This window comes from Pelmatolapia mariae, linkage group LG16_19 (genome assembly GCF_036321145.2).
Source record: "Pelmatolapia mariae isolate MD_Pm_ZW linkage group LG16_19, Pm_UMD_F_2, whole genome shotgun sequence".
Lineage (NCBI taxonomy): Eukaryota > Metazoa > Chordata > Actinopteri > Cichliformes > Cichlidae > Pelmatolapia > Pelmatolapia mariae.
In genome coordinates, this window is record NC_086241.1 from 58,851,625 (window position 1) to 58,874,625 (window position 23,001).

At 39.4% G+C, this 23,001-nt stretch overlaps 2 protein-coding genes across 4 annotated transcripts in view; both read right to left on the reverse strand.

Moving 5' to 3' along the window:
* The window catches only part of fndc3ba (fibronectin type III domain containing 3Ba), an 85,817-nt gene extending 84,636 nt beyond the window's left edge, over positions 1-1,181 (reverse strand). Inside the window, exon 1 of one of the 2 annotated variants that reach the window (XM_063498800.1) lies at positions 1,097-1,181. The gene's annotated coding sequence lies outside the window, so the exon portion shown is untranslated. Of the gene's footprint in view, positions 1-683; positions 787-1,096 lie in introns of those variants that run through there. The other variant, XM_063498802.1, reaches the window with a different exon arrangement.
* A 7,225-nt stretch (positions 1,182-8,406) lies between these two features.
* LOC134645230 (serine/threonine-protein phosphatase 2A regulatory subunit B'' subunit alpha-like) overlaps positions 8,407-23,001 on the reverse strand; it is a 56,586-nt gene continuing 41,991 nt past the window's right edge. For both annotated transcript variants that reach the window (XM_063498584.1, XM_063498585.1), the window contains exons 3-13: positions 16,059-16,340; positions 15,671-15,774; positions 15,472-15,574; positions 15,288-15,362; positions 12,962-13,205; positions 12,692-12,740; positions 12,511-12,600; positions 12,232-12,407; positions 11,977-12,095; positions 11,601-11,707; positions 8,407-11,497 (exon numbers count right to left, since the gene is read on the reverse strand). In XM_063498584.1, coding sequence (XP_063354654.1) covers positions 11,404-11,497; positions 11,601-11,707; positions 11,977-12,095; positions 12,232-12,407; positions 12,511-12,600; positions 12,692-12,740; positions 12,962-13,205; positions 15,288-15,362; positions 15,472-15,574; positions 15,671-15,774; positions 16,059-16,340 — 1,443 coding nt within the window. In that variant the 3' untranslated portion in view covers positions 8,407-11,403. The remainder of the gene's footprint in view (positions 11,498-11,600; positions 11,708-11,976; positions 12,096-12,231; positions 12,408-12,510; positions 12,601-12,691; positions 12,741-12,961; positions 13,206-15,287; positions 15,363-15,471; positions 15,575-15,670; positions 15,775-16,058; positions 16,341-23,001) is intronic.

The window sequence follows — 23,001 nt, forward strand, 5'->3', positions numbered from 1 at the left end:
GACAACTATTGAGTCCCGTTATTAAACAGGGGGAGAAAGAAAAAGAAAAAGAAAAACCTGACAAGCTACCAACGATCCTGCAGCCCAACTCATCTCAAGTTTTCTCCTAATGCGGTGGGACAAGGGCCTATAGTCTTTCTGTAACTACGTGGAAGTCAGATAATCGATCGTGTCGAGCAGAAGACCAATGTTTGATTTCCACGTCTGCATCAGAGAGGCTGAGAGAAAAATTTGTCTCCTGCATAAACAGACACGTAGTCGTTTCTGGGGGAGAGAGAGGGTGAGAGAGAGAGACTGGCTGGCTGGCTGGAAGGAATGCTAGGATATGCTGGAGTTGGGATTTTTTTTTCCTCCTCCAAAGCTTTTCACTGCATTCTGCAACCGCACACAAAGTCAACGGAAAGTCGATCTTAAACGGCCCCTTCAACGCTTCTCGACAGTTATCCAACACAACAGAATCCCCTATAGTGTCAATTCAATGATTTCGCAACCCCCTCTGTCAAATCTGACTGCCTCAGCATCTTCCTTTCCAAGTTATTTTCCAGCTATAAAAGTGCTCATTTCCTGATTTTAAGCAGCAACAACAAAAACGACAATTTCCACAATGCAAGTCGCAGCGCACCAGCAGTTGATTATTAGAAACAAGCCACGGAGACAACGGTTTTCTTCTGTTGCGCACTCACTCCATCTGAAGTCCTCGGAGACAAAAACACATTCTTTGGTGAAAGCTGAGAAATCGGGACCACAAAGAGCAGACTCCAAAACGCACAGTCCGACACATTCACGCGACTAGTGTGAGGAATTAGCACGACAATCCCCTCTGTTTTGCTTTTCCTTGTTGTTTCAAAATAAAAGGAATTTTTGAGCAACACACAAAAAAAGTTTCGTTTCACCCTCCTCCGCAGTGGTAAAGCAGTTTTCCTTTTTCCTTTGCGTTGGCCAAGTGGCCCAGACTGCCGGCGTCAGCGCTCAGCTCTCCAAACTCACACACAGACACACGCACTTCTAAAACTTTTTCAACATCCACTCCAGTTGCCTCGATTTCCCACTTTGTCCGGGTTCGGGAATGCTGCTTAAAAACTGTAAAAGGACTCACCTCGCTGTAATAAAATAATCTTCAAACAGACGTGGCTGCGCGTTTTTTAATTCCCTGGGTCGGGTCTTGCCTGTCTGCTGGCTCGACGCTACGAGTACTGGGAGACTCCGCCATGTCAATCATAGCCGACCCACATGGAGCGAGATCCCGCCTCTACCGTAATGTACAGCGCGCAGTGAGAAAGCCAAAACAGAACGCTATAGCACCCTTCTCTCACAGCATAGAATAAATGAGGGCGGACAGGGGTTTACAGTCATGGAGAGAAAGAAAAGAAAAACAAAACAAAACTGGGGCACGGTAATTTTTTTAAAAAAGAAATAAAAGTTTTGAAGGAATGTTTTAGTTACTTAAATACCAAATTTGCCTATTTAATATACCGATATTATCAAGTAGACTAACAATTTTAAAGTGCTTTTAAGGAATTATTTATTCCGATAGAGTTCAGTAATCAGAATAAAGCCGTGTATACAAAATTCACAAATATTGAGTTATAATTTATTCTCTTGGTGATTCCACGAAAAAGATTCAAACTAAACACAGAACATGAAAAAAATTATCTATGCATAAAATATGAGATCCTTTTATGCTTTTTATTGGTTGTTGACTCCTAAGACATCTGCGTTAAAAGGTTATGTAAGTCCAAAGAGGTGGGTGAACTCTAAGGCAAACAAACCCAAGGCTGAATTGATTTTATCTGTCATAATGCTACAGAATATATTCATTCCAGTACCCAGTACCTGTGTCATGTTTCTTGTCATTTCAAAAAATTTTAAGTTAAAAATAAATTTTAAAAAACTATAAATAAAAAACAATTTTTTTTTAAAAAAAATCACCAAGAACTCAACAATAAATGTAGAAAAAATAAATAAATAAAATAAACTTCTCAAGTAATATACAATACAATAATTTCTTATACCATATATTCAAACTAATTCACCCATAGCAGATTTTTGAGTGTCAAGTGGGTCAAAGCTCTGTTCCAGCACCTCTAAAACATCTTTAACCACAGACCAAAGTCCCTCTGGTGGCTGAACTCAGCATCATTTAGCCCACCAAGAGCCCACAGTTTCAAGGGTTTTAGGTTCAGCATTGATACCTGAAAAACGCACATCGATTAATGGTCTGATTTATTTTCTAAAACATATGTGGTGAATTTGCTACAGGTTTTAAAAAGAATAAGACTTTTCCAATACTGATCAGTGTATGATATGCTACACAATACCATATTGCATCTGTGCATACATTCACCTTCTTCCCCCGGGGTTCATTATAGCAGACTTCCACACATATACAAATGTGCATGTTAGCGCTTGAAATTAAGACATCATTGCCAACAAGTGCATGTCACAATTAGAACACAAAACGTGTCTCGGGGCCAAAAACATAATTTTTATAGATTCAGTACAAACCTATAAATCCATCATTTGATGAAAACAGTAACTTTACTTTCACAATAAAAAAAAAGGGAGTAAAATCGCAGATCAGAAATTGTTGTTAAATTGAAATTCACAACAAATTTTTATTGCACTTTGAGCCCCTCATTGGCTTCAATCACAGAAAATTCAACACTGCAGAAAACCAGAATGACATTGTTTCATTTAACCCTGGCAAGTGCAACAACAAAAACAGGCCGTTTAATTCGCTACACCCGTGTTTTGTATATGTTTGTCCTCATTGATAATTCTTACTGTATTTTCAAACAGGCACTCAGAGCCAAATACACTCGTTGCCCCTGAGCTCTTCATTTCTCTCAGCTGGCACACACAAACACATTCCAGCAACTGCACTAAGAAAACAGTCACCGGTGTAATTCGAAGCCAGTAAAAGAAATATGGTCCTTTACCAGGACAATGTGCCTGTGAGGAATTAAATGGAATTCGGTTCAATTCAGTGAACACAAATCATCCCAAGGGGGCAACTGATATGGCGAAAAAGACAAATCATACTTGCCCACCAAAAATACCACTGAGGATTAATGTAGTGCGAGAACTCCTCTCCTTATAAGATGTCGGCTCAGCTTTTTCTGCTTTCATGTAGGTTATTTCCACAAAAACACTTTGGATTTCACAGTGTTCCCTAAACACTTGACACCCTTTTGACTATTGTGCCTTGTACACACAAAATTCTTTGCCTCATATACCTTATTAGATGTTTGGATACAAATATTGTTATGTAGCTTCTATAGTAAATCCCCCACAAAAAATAATGTCCTAAATGTACAAGCCATAATGCAATATAAAATAATACTTAAACTGTGTAAAGCCATATCAAAATAAATATTTGTGTGTTCTTTTAGGTATTAAATCCTTCCCAGAAACCATCAAGAACACATTAAATGGTCTTCTTGACATTTTGATCACATCAGGTTCTTTTTCAAAGCAGACCAAGTTGGCACAGTTGTCATGGAAATATGGATGCTGCTTTCTGAGCCCATTAAGCATATCTCGTTCTCGCTTCTCTTGTACCTTTTGAATATAATAGCAAATGCCATACAATTTTATGAACACCAATGACTTATGAGTTTACGTCCCTACACCACACTGAGCTCCTCTGTCTTAAATGCGTCCTCACAAGGGGGGATGTAGATAAAGAGAAGCAGATGAGTTAGGGAAGGGCTTAGCTTTAAAACAAGAGAGAAATGAATTGTGCAACAGGGGCTGTAACTCAGAATCAAGAAGCTGTTCCCACAATTTTGAGCTGTGGAAACAATGTATGTGTAGTAGTCAGAGACAATCAGTCTGTGAATTTAAAAAAAATACCTTCTTGATTTAAATAATTCTGTTAACAAAGCCAAAGTAGGCCAACCTTGAGTGACGTGTTGGACCTTTACAGACATTTAGTCACATTAGATTAGATCTGTGGAGGAGAGCGGATGAGGAAAGACTGGAGGGAGCAGATCTTGGAACAGCAACGCAACTATTTCCCCTGTATGTCAGGGCCAGGCCTCCACAACTGCCAGATGTTTACCACCAACCCAGCTGCTTTCTCTCTTGCCTTCTTTCTCCTCATCTCTCCTCCTCAGATTTTTTTCTCTCTGAGGCTCTTTAAACCAAGCCCACCCTGTAATCATGCACACTCACCAAAGGGCTTTGAAGTAAGTGGAATGTGTCCAGCCATATGATAATATGCACTCTATATTCTTATAACAGATAGAAAGTAAAGAAGGGAAAGCAGGAAATGAGATTATTGGACAGCAGCCAGCTCTTCAGTGTGGTTTTCTAGATGTTAATTATGCCCTTACTCCACTCTTAGATCTTGCACGCGTGTGTGTTTATGTATGCATTTATGGGTGTATGTTGTGTGTACATATGTAGTGTTTGTGTACACATTATCAGAAATGCTGGTCTAAGAGCGGGTAATGGGCTGATAATCGACGCCTTGGAACAGAGAGGTGCAACATGATGGTGCGTGCATGTGTGTGTGCATGTAAGGTACTTCTTTCCAAAGATGTGAGGATGGAATTTACCTCATCATGAGTTCAAAAGAGTCAACCCAAGGCTCTCAGCAAACCAGCAAGTGCAGACATGTCTCCCACCTCTCTCTGCCCCCTCCAAACCTTTTTTTTCCTCCTTTTTCAGTATGCAGGGCAGCTGGTTGGACCATTATATACTAAAATGATTTCTCTGACATATGTGTTTGTACCTCCATGCCCTGAATTGTGCATTTAATTGGAATACAGTACTGTGCAAAAGTCTTGAACTACCTCTGAGCTCTTCATATTTTGCAAGGTGAATGAGTAATAGTTGCAGTGATTTATTAAAAGATGTGCAAAAATACATGGAAATATAGTATACAAGGCAAAAACAGACTTTTTAGACTTCTAATGACCTTTAAAATCAATATTTGATATTGCCACCTTTATTCTTGAGCCAATTGTGTTCCATTGTGTTTTTTTTCTGCCCAGGTATGCTTTTGCTGCATTGGCCTTTTTGTTTGTTTGTTTGTTTGGCCTTTTTGTTTGTTTGTTTTGTCAGATGGTATTCCATGATCAATCAAAAGCCTCCTGAGTTCGTCCATACACACAGATGACAATTTTAAGATACTGATTATCATTGCAGTTCCTGTGTAACTTGGCATACCTCAGTCTTTCCCTCCTGCTTCCCGTCCTTAAGAATGACTTCCTGACAGCCACCCTTCCACTGAGACCATTCCTGATGAGGTTTGAGTGAAGAGTATGTGGATAAATGGAATGGTGAGATGCATCTCCCAGGTCACGTGTTAGGTGTTTGCTGGATTTTTTTGTCCTGTTTTTTTAAGGACATGACGTTCATCTCCTTTTGTTTTTCACTTGTCCAGCTTCCTCAATGTTTTAAGGAGACAATGCATGCCATGGTGAGATATAACATTTTTTGGCTAATACCTGTGTGTCAAACTGCGTAATCTTTGGCATTCTTTATAATTTCAACTAAAGAAATGCAGCTGGTTCTACAATTGGTTCTTTGCTAACTTCTTATTTGTACACATGACACTGTTTAATCTATGGTTTTTAATTCACTGCATTACATCAGGATATATATGTAATGCAATGAGAATTTAAATACAAATTTACCAACATGACATGCTAGAAAGAGAAACTGTAATGTTAAAACAAATTATATCTTTTCTCTTACTTGGACTCTTACCATTTTAGGTTTGTTTTGGGGGTCTTTTGGCTCGAAATAGTTAGTATTAATATTCTATTTAGTACCTCTGGAACATCTGGAACAAGAAGCAATTTCAAAGGCTTTCTTTGCCCAAGCTCATCTCTTTGTCTCGCTTTGATAAGATGAATTGCTTCCAGTTGTTTCCTTCCTCTTTTCAGGACTTTCTCAGACAGCTTTATCCAAAGCTTATGTTTCTGGCATCACTGGTATGCGTGGAACAAGCACCGCACTCTACATTAATCAAGGCCTTACAGTGCCCATGCACTTCTCTTCGATGAGATCAATTGGTTCCAGTTGTCGCCTCACCATTTTGTGGGTTTCCCAGTCAGCTTTATCCCCCCACAGTGTTTAGATGAGATTTGCATTTGTTCCATCTTTGCCAATCATGTCATATGTTCCATCTTAAAGAATACCTTCCAGTCATGACATCACGGTGGGGATTTCACACTGGCTGGGTCACCCCACCATAGGGTGGTGGGCGTTGGCAATCACAGCCTTGGAATGTCTGTGACTCAAGAAGGTGGGCCAGCGATCTGGTTGGCTAATTTCTTTGTCCCTGACATTTGTGGAAAACAAGCAGAGTGCCATTTTAAACAATGACCAGTCCACTCTGACCTTCGCTGGGAGGCCAATTGCTCATGAGCAAATCACAATGTGACACCGTGCCAACTATTACACCATTGTTCGAACAATCAGTGCATTCAGAACAATAAACCCCCAGAAGAAACGGTGCCTGCAATCACCCTCATTTTGCCAAGAATTACATCCCCACAGAAATATATAACATACGTTTTCTTAAGTGCTATTTACACAAATCAGTTTTATCAAGATGGGTGAAAACACAGGGGTGGAACTAAAACACTGTAAAAACAGTTTCATCTAAAAGCACAGTTAGCTGAAGCAATTAATTTGTGTGATCACAACTTGTGAAGTAAAACAATATTATAATTAAACGTTATGGTCCCCACAAGATAAAGCCTCCTGACATTTTCACAAACTTTTAAAAACATTAGAAGAATTGGGTACATGGAATAGTCCAAAAATGTATTTTCTCGTGTGTTTTAGGCAACCTAGCTGGATAGGTAGGATGTCCAGGAGATACAACTCCATCTTGTTCACACAAAGTTGCAATCAGATATCAGTCTGTGTAGTAGGAAGTTGGCAGGGTAAAGACCCTTCAATGTTCAGTGGGATGCATGAAATACTTGCATTCTCAAATGCATCTTCATCTTCAGTCACTTTGCTGATTTCTCCAATATCATGACAACTTGAGAGCCATTGGATGGATTGTGGCATGAAGAGACCTGGTACAGACCTTTATAGCACAAAAGATGACAAAATAACCTTGCTGACCTCATTTTTCTATAGTGCCATCAAACAAAAAAAACATGGCAGTTCCATCGATGTTTGCTAAGGAGCTGGTTACCATTGTAACTCAAACACTGTGATTGGCATCACTGTAGAAACTTTAGAGTTTATTACATTTTTAATTGATGAAAATATAACTGTCAAAATGGCATTCAAGGGGTTCAAAGCCTATGTCATTTATATATGTCATTTTCCATCCATCCATCTTTGTAACCACTTATCCAGTTCAGTGTTGCTGGGGGGCATCATAGCGCCAACATAGAGAGAGAGAGACCCATATTCTTTTCATACTCATTTGCACACCCATATTCATCTAATACACTGTAAACAATGCAATATCTACACACGCGCTACTGTAAAATAGCAAATGACAAAGTTCACAGGTTAGAGTCAAATGTCAATCATATATATTCCACCCCGTAATATTTTCACCTCTGTAATATTCTTTATATTTATAGTTAAGCGATTTGTATATATTAATGCCATTTCTTAAATTTGTAAACTCTGTAACATATTGTATTATTTAAATAGTTTAGTCTGTTACTGTTACTGTCTTGGAGCAACTGTAACTCACATAATTTCCTTAGGGATTAATAAAGTATTCTAATTTTGATTCACGGAATGCATTTTTTACCATTGTTCTATTGTATAAAATTAGGTATTGCTTACAGTATTTTAGACACATTTTTGAACCAATACAACGCTCGCTGAGAGCAGGAACAATGACACTGTAAGCTCAATGGAGATTGTCTTTGCTACTACAGATTAAAAAAAGGTTGTGTAGCTCATTGGCTTACTTGTCACCTGTATAATCATGCCTCTAAGCTGGGGCAGCAAAAATAGTTTGCTTGGAAAACAGCTCAGCTGATGTAATCTAAAATCACAATCAACCCTAGATTTTTGGTTGTTGCCAATTTGGGAATCTCCTAAATATCCCAAAAGAAAAAAAAAACCCTCAACAATGTGACTCATTGACCACAGACTTCCTGTTTAGCTCCTGCTCTTGTCATGGAGGCTCTGATGCTAGCATAATGATTCACTGCAGCGTCATAGGGTCAAAGGTGAATTTGTTAAAAATAACTACAACAGATGAAATTAAACAACAACATGGAAAATCTTAAGCTTTAAGATTGAAAATAGCCAGTATCCGAGACGGGCTATTGAGCACCAGTGCAAGCAAACGTTAAGATCACAAAGTGTGTGTACGCAGGAGGGAATAATGATGTCTGAACGTGACACGTGTGTCATGGAATAAGACCATAAAGAGCAAAGAGGAAATATTTTTTTAAAACATCTTTATTTAAACTTTTAAATTTAAAATGAAAGCAACAAATAACAGGAGACAGGACAGAAAAAAGAAAGAAAGATTGAAAGACTAAAAGAAAGAATTGATGGATGTAAAGAGGGAAAACCATGCCAATACAATAACCACCAGACTTTGCATCATATCTCAGCCTACTCAAGTTTTCTGTGCACAGATCAAAAATAAACTCTTTTCTCTACCTTTAAAAGTAAAGTAAAAGTCCTGCATGGCTTTGCTCCTTTCCTGATGCTTGGAGTGTGAGCACCAGGATACTTTGCATAGAACCAAAAAGTTGTCGTCCAGACTTGATGTCCCATCACCATAATTAGTTCTTTCTTGTATACCGTATAGGCGAAGAAATCTCTTAATGAGTGAATGAATGTGATCACAGCAGTGAAAAATCTGTCTCAACAGTTTCTATATTAGATGATATCTTGTATCTACAAATTTTGTGATTGTCAGGTTGGGTAGAAAAGAGGATTTCACCCACTTCTGCTGATAAAATCCACTGCACGTCTAACACAAGCATACACACAGCTAACATAATTTACCCCCCATCCCAAAGCCACACAGTGGCACAGTAATACAAACCATCATATTACAGTTGTTATGTCCATAATGGCTCATTATTACTGTTAATAATATTATAATATTGCTTATTACAAAGCTAGAGAGATTTACAACAAATATAAAGCAGAAGTGGGGTGATCAAGGCCCTTAAAACCTTGCAGCATCCGCAAGCTGTCTTTTTTACCCTTCAACTACAACTATACTATGGTGAGTCTGTACAGCAAATGCCAGAAAAGGATGTATATATCGGTGAATTTAAAGCCACTGAGGACTACTACTAATTAAAGAGTTATACAAGGGCGCACACATCCACCGATCCTGGAGCACAATCCCCATGGCAACAAAACGGCTTGAAACAGAGCTACACAACACAGGCTCCTAAAGCACACTCTTCTATCAGTGCAAACACACACTCCTAGCTATTACAGTAAATAAAGGAGTTAAAGGGTTCACAGACCAAACTCACATTGTGGCATCTAACCATAAACATTGATTGGGTTGTACTATAACAACTGGTTTTAAGAGATTTTAAGAAAAATGTGCCTAAAAAAATAAGGCTTCATCTCAGTACAATGAATGGGAATTTCTGAATAACTATACAGCAATTGAGCAGTGATACATCTATGCAACAGAACAGTGTGTTCTTAGTTTCTATAAAGCACAAACTGTAGTGCCAGGACAATGTACACTACAGAGAGTTCTACTGGAAACTCTTCAGCATGTCTTCTGTTGTTTGAATAACAGGGACACGTATTCAGAGAATCATTTTTTCTAAAAGCCACAAACACTGTAGTGAAGTGCTGTTTGAAATCTCAAACGTATCTATGTAATGGTTTGCCGGCATGATACCACTACATATGTGAGTTTAAAATTTGCTTTAGGCAACCTATTTATTAAAAGGCATCTTTAGTGGTGTGTTTTTGTGTGTTACAGGTAGAGTGGACTTCAGAAACGCTAATAAACAAATGATCAATAGTGATGAGATGTAAACAGGTATGTAAAAAGGGGATACTTTTACAGAGACTAAACGACAGTAACAGTTCACATGAATTAGAAGGCAGTGTACAAATTCAAAAATGGATGTGAGAGAATAAACGGAGAAGATAACTCTGATGATGAAGTGACAGAATGACTTTTCCCAGTCCTCTCTTTTTAACTTAAAACAATAAAGCTCAGCTTTCTGTGTAATGTACTGTATCGGTGCGTCTGTCTTGGATGTGCGCTGAGCTTACTCAAGCCCAATGTTTTTGTTCTACACTTCTGCTTGTCAAATTGAAAATTCCATAAAAAATAAAGGTTTAACAAAGAAAAGAAAAGAAAAGAAAAGAAAAGAAAAGAAAAGAAAAGAAAAGAAAAGAAAAGAAGGATGTGGGAAAACATACAGTGAGATGTTGAATGAGACTGGCAGGAACAACTTACAAATCGTAGGCACATCTATTGTTTCATTACAAATGTTACAGGTGGAAATGTTTGGCCAACTCTACCGGAGAGTTTGATATGACTGGCATTGTGCATCACTTGATGTGCATATCCCCTATCTTTCACCATTATCTGATTGAGAATTAATACATTGAAATTGTAGAGCTTGAAAATAACTGTCCATGACTCCAGAGAGCGTCCAGAGGTGGAGCGCTGATAGTGCTGCAACAATAAAGAACAGCTCAGGCTGTGCAGTGAACTAAACTCCTTCACAGAAATGACAGCCAGACATCAAGCACTGTGCAGGCCACGGATGGCATGCAGTACCACATACTGGCCACTAAGTGGAGGTGCTGATATAACCGCTCAAGCTGTTCTATGACCTCTAACTAAAGGGACTAACAGCTTCCTTTACGAGAAACACGGCGACAAGATGCTCACACAGCAGGTTTCTCAAGGCAGTGTGTGTCATATTTTTAAGCAGTGGACTGTTGCTCTTCAATGGCAGTGTCTATCATTGTCATTATTTTTTCTACCTGCCAGTTTCTCCTACTAGATGCCTACTTGTGTGCATGGCAGGCTTCCTGTCAGTCTAACTTGAGCTTAGCAAAATTCTTAAAAAGATTGTCCTTTGGCAGGATTGTCAGTAGAGAATTCACAATAATTACATTATTTTACAGTTAAGTGTTTTTCTTTGAGTCCTTCTTGAGCTTACCAAACTTCTGTCTTTGGCTTCTGTGGAGCAAAAAGCTGGAGGCAGGGACATTCTTTTTTGTGTGAATACAGACGCATTATTGCACCAGACACCAGAACAGTACTGGTTTATGGCCATGCTCACACACACATACAATACAATAACTCCACAGAGAAATCATGAGACAGGAGCCAGAATTCCTTTCTCTGTCTGTCTTTCGATCCATGTATGGATGCATATATCCAGAGTGGCCCTCCATCACCTTGCTGCTTTCTGTTTACCAGAAAGAGAAGCCCAAGAATTCCAAGTTTTATGCAGACAGGTCTGATATGACCAGTTTTTCCATTTTCCCAATTTCTCCAGGAACTTGAAGCTCCTCAGATTCGTAGTCATCATCAAATGACCTGGGAACACAACAGAGAGAACTGATATACACCTTTATTCTTAATAAAAATGATAAACTTTTAGTTAATAATGTGAATTAGTGTGAACGTGTCTACGCCTTACCCCTCGTGCAGCTGTTCATTTGCAGTCTCCTCTGCCACTAGTATCTCATACTCCTCTGAGGCATATTTATCCCAGTCAGATGGCTCTGGACCTTCACTATCAATGTCCTGGAGCAACACAAACACAATACATATTGGTGTTTTAAAGCTTTAGACAAAAGACACAAAACTTAATAATAATAATAATAATAATAATAATACTAAGTGAAGAAGATATATGACACTAGAAAAAAATCCAGCTGGATTATACACTGTGGGGAGTCACAATTTCAAATCACTAATAACCTAACATGCATGCCTTCTGAGTGGGTCATCACAATATCAAGAAGATCCACAGTTATAGTTGAATATTATAAATAAAAGTAGAAGATTTGCACCTTTTGCACAGCAAATGGGTCTCTCTGCTCATGGTCCAGGTACTTCTCCAGGTTGAAGAAAGTGTCAAAGAATATGTGAGCCATCCGGCAGCGTTTCAAGTCACTCAGAGTTATCTTACCTAAAGGAAATAACACAAACACATGCAGGTGTAATGTCTCAAAAGCAGAATGGCAGTGTTTGGCTCTCTACTGATTAAAACGTAATTGTGAAATAAGAAAAAAAAAGAGCAAGGGCAAGAAAGTTTGAGCACTAACCTGGGTTCTCAGGTTTGACCAGGTCGAGCATCTGGCAGAGCAAATCCTGAAAGGGTAGAGGCTCGATGCCCATTCTTTCCATCCTCTCACACTGTTCTTCATAAAAATACTCCAACTCAAACATGGAAAGGACACCATCACCATCCACGTCCATGCAGCGGAACCAGTACTCTATACTGGAAAGACAGGTAACAAATGTGTTACGCACAGACTCAGATTATTTGTTGCATACCTGCAGTGTACTAATCTAAACACATATTGGAACAACTTTTGAAATACCTGGTGGGATTTTTTTTGTCTTCCTCAGATATCAGAAACCAGACAAACTCAGCGTAGCTCATCCTGCCTTCTCTCTGCACAGCATTACCCCTGGAAAGAAAAGAGACAGAACCATTTAGATACTCTACAGTTATTACAGTAAAGTAATTGGCTACGTATTCTTGTTCACGTTTTTACTCACCGAGTAACAGCCCCTGAAAATAATCTCTCAATGATTCTGTTTGAGGATGCTGTTAAAATGAATAAAAAGAGGAAGTAAATATACAGAAAGAAGATGACACTGTTTGTAAATCAGTGAAAGCACATTAAAATCAAACACTTAAGTACTGATTCAGAAAATTAGATTTTTGGCTCAGTGCTCATATAAAGGGTTAGAGAAACCCCAATTGAACTGCTATGGAGATCTTTCAGCTGAGGGAAGTAAATCCTTAACTGAGATTTGTTTTCTTACCGTGGTTGTTGTATCTCCCCAGATCTTTGGGGTCAATGTACAGATCATGATCAGTGTCCAGCTCCCAAAACTTGCAGTAGATGACGTAAAAGTGTTCGTAGGAGAAGTAGTCAGTGATCTGGTTGATGTCGTCCTCTTCTTCCAGCAGGGCCAGAGTTTGAAGGAAATTACTCCGGCGTAGCTCCATCATTGTGATACGACCTTTCCATGACCGGTTCACTACATAGTATATCCGCTGGATCACCTGTGATAACATTATAGTAGAATAGCGACAAAGACAATTCTATTATATAATAGTTTTCATAAAATGCGCTAATAAAACGAAAGTAAAGCCTCATGATTAATGTAAAAACTTTTCATGATTAATCCTATAATTCAATATCTTCCAAATAACAAGCCCTCACTATATTTTTAAAGGAGGTGAATTTATTAAATTATGAGGGACATCTTTCATAATTTCTGAAATTTTTAACATTACATTAACTTTTAACCAAAAAATGATTAATATATCCATAACAGTGGAGTAGAGAATTATTAATTCTTGATAAGGCTTTTAACAGAATTATTAATAAAGCTCTTCAGTAATTACAATCGCCTTTGCTGGCTTCAATTAATCATAGAAACTTAATTTGTCCAATTAAAATTTATGTATTTTACATCTGGTGGTTTTTGTACTGGCGATTCTAAAAAGTTAAAATCAAGGCAAGGTCTAAAACTGAAACTATCAAACTAAAAAAAAAACATGATGACATTTTCACGAGGTCTGTACAAGCGCCGTCATCCAGATATATTAACAATATTCCTCATCTAGCCAAGAGGAAGACCCACAACACTGGATTATCATCCATTTTCTGGTACATGGACCTCCAGGGTTTACTAGCATCTCATACAGTAGCACGTCAGTTGGTCTAAACTGAATAGGAAGTGTCATAAAATGGGAATGCAGGGGGTGTCTCTATGGAAAGGGATGGTAGGGAATGCATCAGTGTTTCCGTGAAGTCACCGTAGGCTGACGCATCGGTGCAGTAAAATCTCAGTACTTTTAAAAAGCAAACCCTCAGCTTTCACAGCTGTCCCCGTCTACATTCACAGACTCACATGCTCCACTGTTAATGTTACACAGCTGAGGCACACAGGAGCTGTTTTGCTGACAACATAAGAGGAGGTTATGAATACTGCTCTATAGTGAGAGTAGGAAGCAGGTGGAAGAGAGTGTGGAGAGGTGGAGGTATGTTCTAGAGATAAGAGAAATGAAAGCCAATAGAAGCAAGACAGAAGAGGGAGGCAGGTGGAACAGTGAACCTGCAAGGAGCAGAGATAGTGAAGACAGATGAGTTCAAATACCAGGGCTCAAATACCTAAGATTTTGGCTGAGAGTCACCAGAATGGATAAGACTATAATGCTAATCAGATTGAGTGGTTAGGAGACAAAGTTAGACAGACAAGGCTGATATGGTCAGGACATGTACAGAGGAGGGTTAGTGGATATATTAGTCAAAGGATGTTGAAGATGGAGACAAAAACCACAGAAAAGATCAAGGTCATGCAGAGGGTTGACATAATGGAGGAGGATGCTAAGGCTAGTGTGAGTTGGAGGCAAATGTCCACTGTGGCAACCCCTATATGGGCTGCTCAGAGGCATAAGAATAAGGAAAAGGAGCAGGTGAAGGAAGAATATATGATTTGTTGGGTTTTTGTTGTATTTTATAACCTCATCAAGTGATTTTTTTTTTTGGATAATTGGGTCATTTTTAGACCAAATGGTAGTTATGGAAAAATATTATTTTATTTGGGGCATGTTTTAGCTTTTATTTGGCATGAAAGAGGAGGCTAGATAGTAAGGTGGGAAGAATAGTATTCACAGCAGTCTGGCACAGACTTGAATTCAGGCTGCTGCAGGAAGGACTTCAGTATAAGGGTCATTATAACTCAATCAGGTGAATTATAATGGCACCCCTAGGACAGAATATTAAAGTGTCATTAAACAGAAAAGATCTTGAGAGAGTTAATTGCTATTCACTGTTACAGTCATGTTTTAAATGTTTCTGTTATTCACTGGTAATGTGCTTGTACTTTTGAAGTTTTCTCATCTTGAAGCCAGTTAATCTAGTTTCTATTACTTGCCTGTGGTCATGAGCTTTGGACATTTATTGTATAAACAAGGTCATTGATACATGTGGCCATAAAGAGCTTCCTCATTACTGTGGCGCTTAGTCTAGAACTGCCATTCCTTTTCAGTTAACAGAGCTTGTGAGATAAAACACAATCTTACAAATAAATATATTTTTAAAAAACACAGCTGATCTCATTGGCTTTTGCCATTTACCGTTGTTATGTAGCGTGAATGGAATTCAGGTGCATCCTTCAGAAACGTGAGCCCAGGATGTGTATCTACAATGTCCTAATAAGGCAAACAGGAAAAAAAATAGTATATAGAGTTGTCATAAAAATATAGTGTAGCACAGAAAAAACAGGGTTGCTTATTTCATTTATATTGGTACGATATTTACCTGCAGTAGAGGAATAAAGTCTTCCTGTTCCAAGTAGTTACAGCCAGGTTTAGCCAGCAAGTAAACAAACTTTGAGGCATCGTCATGGCAACTGTGCAACAACCTGCAAGAAAGGAGAGGAGAGACGTATGATATCAAAGCCCAGTTGCATCTGTTTTATTCTATTTGTAAGACTTTGATGAACATGCGCGTGTCTTACTTCCTCCAAGTTGCAATGAACGAGTGAACAGACACAAAGCCCGTCCTCTCACCACCTGCTGCGTAGAACATGGGTGCTTTCCAGTAAAGTGGACACCCGCATGCCTGAATGGAAACACAACAACCGCCCGTATGACCTTACTCTGAACAACATGTTTGTTTCCTAGAGTTGCATTGCTTAGAAAGAACACTGTTTTAACAAGGCCACTACGTGCAGTGATTTCTCAGGAAAAACAAAAGCCTTCTGGGAAATGTAAAGAAATTTCAAGTCACGATATGGATGTTGGTATTTCAACTGCCCTACTGGAATTAAATGTAGATGCTTGCCTTTGTCTTAATAAAGTTTGTTCTATTCTGAAAAACAGGTTAGGGGAAAGGTGTGATTTTACCTTCGCGACCTTGCCCATTTCATAAATATCAGCCTTCTCCTCCTCAAACTCGGTGAAGACTGTCTCAATGGCAGCAATGGCTGCATCGTGGTTGGCAGCCGGGCCCAGGGCAGGAAGCCCACGAGGGTAGTAGAACCTGGGAATGTTAATGGCAGGAGGAGGGGTGACTATCACAGGAGCTGGAGGAGGGCTGGGTGAGCGTGGCGTGGGGGCTGGTGTGGCTGTGGTTGCAACTGGAGCGGGAGGAGGTGTTCCGGGTTTCTTTTCTGGTTTCGACTGGACCTGAAAAGAGAGAAGGGAGATCATGTGTGGGAAAGGACAAGCATGGATGGGTGTTAATTAGCTGTTTGTGGTCCTAACTTTAAACATCATATTTCAGCTTTTTTTGAGACAATGTTCCAATGACTGAAACACTGCAGTCTTGGTGGCTTACTGATTCAAACTACCTGCCTTAGTCTAGATTGCATCCCTAATTTTGTACGCATTTTAATGAAAAGCACAAATCAGAATGAGGAATTTAATCACTGTCATAGACAACTTTCCCCAGAGCTGTAGATAAGATACAGCTTCACTGTAGTATGATAGAGAACCTACGTAAAAGGTTGAACTGGAAACTCACAGTGACTCATAAACAACACACAAGAGACTATTTTTTCCTGACATTCTGTTAGTCATAGATGAGTACAAAGCGGTCACAAGTGCACTTTTATTTTAACCTTTGGCAAGAAAAGTTCCAGGTGGCAGAAGACACATCCATACAGTCAGTCCTCAGGAAAATCTCAGAAAAAAATGTATTACCAAATAACTTACATGGTCAAATTTACCCCAAGACCCCAATATTAGACTACACCCTAAATGTGATACACAACCAATTTTCAATAGCTACTTATTAAAATATGAAGACCAAAACTGGAGCTTAATCAACACTGCATCTTAAATCAAAAGTCATTGTGTTCCCATAGGAACTTCCTGGTCTCTTCTCTTGGGCCTTCATACTCTGTGTATTGAGCAGGACAGCTGTAGCAGTCCTCTCCTTCTCACCGTTCATTCTGTCACTCTATTCCTGCACCTCCTGGCCTATTAATACCCTGCTGGTATCTGCCTCAGAATAGTTTGTCTTCCCTGGCATGTCACTCTGTGTGTGTTAAAGCAACCAGATGCATCTAATGTATGTGTGTGTACACAGATATACATTTGCATCTGCACATCTTTATGCGCTTATAATTATTATTTATTATTATTACATGCACACTTGCACCCTGCCTGTCTTGCTTGTTGAACTGACTGACCTGTTGTTGCTGGAAAGACTTGATTCTTTTCTTGAACCGTGAGGGGAGGACAAAGTCACACCCCTTGGCCAGAAAGGCCAGCTCCCCCCTGAGGTCAGGGTCCCTCCGTAACGATGCCTCCTTGATCATCATGGTGGAGGCTGAGGCTCACAACACCCCACCAGACACGGACACTGATGTGGCTAACGACAGGGCGACTACAGATTCACCAGCTTGCCCAGCAAGTGATAAGAAAAGGGATGGACTATAATAGGTTTACCCAACAGCTCAGATATCCAGGAGCCAAAACTGGAAAACCACTTCAGGAAAGCAAAGAATATCCAGCACGTGTGGCATTTCATGCAAAGTGTCCCTTAGGAATTATTTGCACTCAAAATCGGTCTCGTTCAAACTTCACATTTATACTCATGCTCCCAACACTTTGTCCTGTGGGGCAGTAATCCAGCAGTGTTTCTATGTAAAAAGATGATCCTTAGACGTCCTGTGCTACAGTGCAGGACGGGAGGCAAAAACATGGTACCGGGCTGTTTTATGGCCCAATGCAATCCCAAATCGTAGCTTCTTTCTGGGGAAGAAACATTGTGGTGTCCCCCTGTCAGCTCTGAATGTATGTATTTGATGTAGCCTCACTGGTGCCTGCTGTTCCAAGCTGGGCTCTGACAAACTGCACTGAGAAACATGAGCCATGCCTGGCAATACACACACATATAACAAACCGGCTGTCCTGAGCATTAGGGTGGTGGGAGGCGGGGAAGTGCAACCATGTTGCATATCTTGGCGTAGTGTTTTGCAGGATATGAGCCCTCCTCTGTTCCTGCCTCCTCCTGCTGACTAAAGTTAGCCAGTGGGAAGTTACAACTCAAAGTGACTGTGATTGAAATAATTTTACTGCAGACAGGAAGCTTAAGTTGGTGCTTCAGGGTGAGTGGGTTGGACAAGCAAGCTGAAATATTTTCATAGCGGTAATTTGGGAGGCAGTGTTGAATCAGCGGGCGAGACACCTGTCGTTATATCTGTTGACAGTATTTCCACTGGGCTAGCTCAAAGACTCAATGCAGCATTCCCTTTTGAACATAATGAAAATCCACAAGTGTCACCCTGCTTTAGAGCCAGTCAGTGTGTTTTTTAAATAAAAAGAGTTTAAATCATTCATCCAGCTATTTGTCAGTAAAACAAAATCACAAATCCAAAGCAACTACTGACCATCTTCCATAATACAAAGTGATGTGGTTATCCCGCTAAGTTTCTCAAACAAGATCATCAGCTTACTGTCACATGAAAGAAAGAACAAACAGCAGCTCCTCTTAAGAACTGAGAGGATGAAAAAGGAACCGTTTGGCATTTTTACTCGACTTACAGATTCTCAGAATAGATGAATTATTAATATTAAAAAAACAGTAAATCCTTACATTTGAGAAGCAGTAAAAACAAGGAACCAAGATTTCAGTTATCAAATTTTATTAAAGTAATCACCTCTGCATCATCTAGTTTTCTGCAAAATCAACAATGCAGAAGTAGCAGTTGAATTTTTGGAAGTAATAGATTTACTGCTGTCTGTTTCTATGTTCTTTAATGCATGGACACCAAAGGTTAGTAGCAATATCCAAATGTGAAATATCAAACCACATTACTGCTCCTGAATGGCGAATGAATAGATAGATGGACAGTACTGACAAATTTCCACGGATGGTAATAGCTAATTAACAGTGAGAATAATTAGAACATAAACTGTCAGCAGTGTGTCCTCGAATGCTCCCTGAAAGGCTTCCCTTAAATTTACCAAGGCTGAGCTAAAACCTTTTCGATGCCAAGCAACACCAATCTGAAGCCGAACAGAGAGGGGATCCCTCAGGATGTACAGGGTGACCCATTTTAAATCTGTCCAGCTCAAATACCTAGAAGTCTAGGACAGTACACAAGATATCTGCACATACTGTACTTGATACATCATGACTGCCACTAACAACTTTATTTAATACACTGTGTTACGTTCATCTTGGTCCAATGGTTCGTTTTATAGCTTGAACAATTTTTTCCCCGTTTTTCTACTACTGTATTTTTTCCATTTGTGACACTATTGTTTCTTCCAGTTTGTGCCATACTGCATACAGAAAGGTTCAGTGTGCATGCATGTGTGTGAGTAGCTTTCCAGAAAAATAAATGAGTCACCTTGTATTTTAGGGTAACTCCTCTCAGATCCCTGTGTGCCCTGCTGAATTCTTTGGAACAGCTGGGATCCATACTGAAGCCAGGGTTGCATACCGATCCCACACACAGATACAGATACTGTCACATGCACACATTGTCTAATGCTAGCTACCTATTACCTCCATGCTTCAGAGGGAAACATTATACAGCAAATATATTGTATCACTCAACAAATGTGCACTAGAGTCTCACCAGCCTATTATCTCATGTGAAATCCCACCCTGCTTTTTGACCCTTTTTCTCTCTACTTTCTTTCATCCTGGTCAATGAAAGGGAGTTCATTCTCTCCACTTCCTCTGCACAACCTCTTCAGCTGTAGCAATGAACTTGTGATATCATAAATCTCTGTATAAAGAGTTACAGTACTTGTGTGAGAGTGTAATGGGAGCCAGAAAGGAATGCCACCAGGCAGCTGTGTGCTCTTTTCCTGTGACTGACAGTCAGTGTAACCCTGCCCTGTCAAAATTGCTCCGTTTGGTCCTAAAACCCTTGTTCTTAAATCTTAAATTTTCCTCCTTGAATCTTGAATGTTCTGTGATGATTAGCCTGCTATTAAAGATGAAAAAATAGCAGAAAAAATGAATAAAAACAACCAATTTACGAAGCTATACAAACTGTAAAACTCCCGAGATGGTCCACGACAGTATGTATGAAGTTAGTGAGCTCAGGTGACATGAAAACACCCACTGGGACAAACTGTTCCTACAAGAAGGGACACATGAGGCCAACAGAAATGCAACGTCAAGGCAGAATTTTGACTAGTTAATTACTCAACTTAAATTAAATAATTAAATAGTGTAGAATTTCATATTCAAGCTGTACTTATAATCAGCTTGAATATGAAAATCTATATGAAATGGATCTGATAACTGAGCATAGACAAGACAATGTGCTTGTGTAGTTTCTCTGCGGTCTACCAAGCATGTCAACATCTTTTAATTTAGTTGTTTTAATTAAAAAATGAACAACTAAATTGTATTCATCACACCACAATATTCTAAACAAATAGCTGGTGAACTTAATTGAGTATTAAGGAGCTAACCAAACAAATGTTTCCCTCATGGTGGACCAAAACATCTGATACTGACTCATTATCAGATGTATCCTTCTGACACTGACTCAATATCAGATGAATACATTAATAGAGAATGTATCCACCTGGTCCTGACTCAAACAGTGAGACCAGTTAGATCAGACAGACTGCTCTGACAACAGGACAATCTATTGGGAAAGACTATTTGGTCATCTTATCAACTATGTCTACTCATAGCCCCTTACATGTCACTTTGAATATGTTCTAAGTTGTAAAAAAGGATTTGTTGTTGTTGAGCATCCTGCTTCCTTCCTAAATATATTTGGTTTGAACCTACTTTTTCTTACGCAGACAGGAGACAAGAAGCATAACAGAAACTCTGGTGGCTGATGGAAGTTTAACAGGAACAAAAGGCAGTGTAACAGGTGTGTGTGTGTGTTATGTCTGCAAAAGCTTTTCTCTGCCCACCCCTCAGATCTAATCCAGCCACACAGCCACAGAAACAGGTGAGTCAGCAGCCTTCACAGCACTGATCAAATAAATGCACGATGGGAAGCACAGCAGGTCAGCTGTCGAACAACAACTGCCGCCTTCATCCGACTGTTGGCACACTTGACACGCACACGTGTGCTCCTGCAGTCTTTACTAGCGCATTGATACATGTCTCTAATTTGTCGGGGCATATTACACATGTGGCTGTGTGCGGGTGTGCACGTGCGCCTTGATGTGTTCACTTAACAGGAACCAAGTCTTTCAGAGCAGCTGAATAGTGTGAACATGACAACTTCCTAATCACACACACACACACCTGCTCTATGAAACTGCCTGTCCGCTGTGTAAAATTATCTGTGTAAATATAGCCACCGATTTCACGTTTATTTCTGCTTCAGGCACCAGGCAGACTTAACACACACACACATACACACACACACAGATAGATGCACAGATGACAACAAACATTGAGAAAGACATGTTTGTCAAGTCAAAATTACATTTGCTGTAAAGCTATAGCCAACCATTTACTGTTTAACTGGACTGCTTAGATACTCTAATATGGAAATGTTCTGACACAATTTACTACTATCATAATAATAATGTGACAATGACCTTATAGTTCTTTATACAGTATTTAAAAAAAGGCTTAACCCTGGAGAACCCATGGGGTCAGATCCGACCCCATTGGTTTTCTAGGGAAACCATGGGGTCAAATTTGACCCCATGGGTTCTCCAGGGTTAAATTACTGAAATATCCATGCACACTTTTAAGTACATAGGAGAATTACAGCAATTATTTTATCATTGGCAAGTGTGCACAGTTATGCATGCCAGTCTCATAATTTTATGTAATGTTATTTCTAATTCTTGCAATGAAACCAACTAGGACAAATAAAGTTTCAACTTGAACCCGATACACATTGAACAGGCTACTATCGCCTCTCCTTCCATCTGATTATACACACACACTCACTTTAGATCAGGCCTGCCAAATGCCATCTCCATGGTGATAACCCTTTCCCTGGATCGAGTGTAGGGAGGAATGCTCCCAGGGTTCCTGTGCCAACAGTGGAAAACAGAGTTCACATCGCTGCTCTATTCTTTATTCCTATTCTCTCTTCCTCTTCAGAAGAACACACACGCATGCATACAAACACACTGATACGTACGCGCCCACACACACAGTTACCTTGGGAACCTCCTCTCTAAACTTGGAAGAATGAACCTAGTTAAAGTCCTGCTTCTGTGATAGACAAAGTTAATCAGTGCTGGCTACGGTCTAACTCACATCCGAATCACAGGAAGACAACATGGGAGCAGTTAAAAACACAGCTGCTCTAATTGTCTGACTGGAATCAGACACTGACCTATAATATTGCACAGCTAAAAGTCCAGTTATTTTTTTGTCAACGAAAAAAATAATAAATCCTAATATCCTAATATAGATTTGGATATGTCTAAGATTACCTATAAACTAAACAGAGCCCTATATTTTGTATTCTGAGTGTCTACAAATCTTCATAAACAGATATTAAAGAAGATACAAAGAGATAATTTTCCACATGTTAGATCTGTGATGCTCATATGCACTTTCTTGCTAAATGGTTATATGGCATGGAAATGTAAAACATTAGCATGCAATTTTAACTCAATATAAACTGCCCCAGTGGTCACAGAAGGGGCCTCCTAATGTTACGAAAATATTTATAGAAGTTTAGTGTTAATTTTTTACTTATTTCTGGGAAACTTGCCAGACAAGCTACATCTGAAAAATTACCCAGTGAACCATTTCCCTTATCTGGGAAAACCGCCTGTCAAAAATTAATGCTTAATAACAACAAACTCCAGTCCTTCACTGGCATTTATTTTTATACATATGGCTAACAGGGCAGGTTTTGCATTACATTTCCCATGGCTA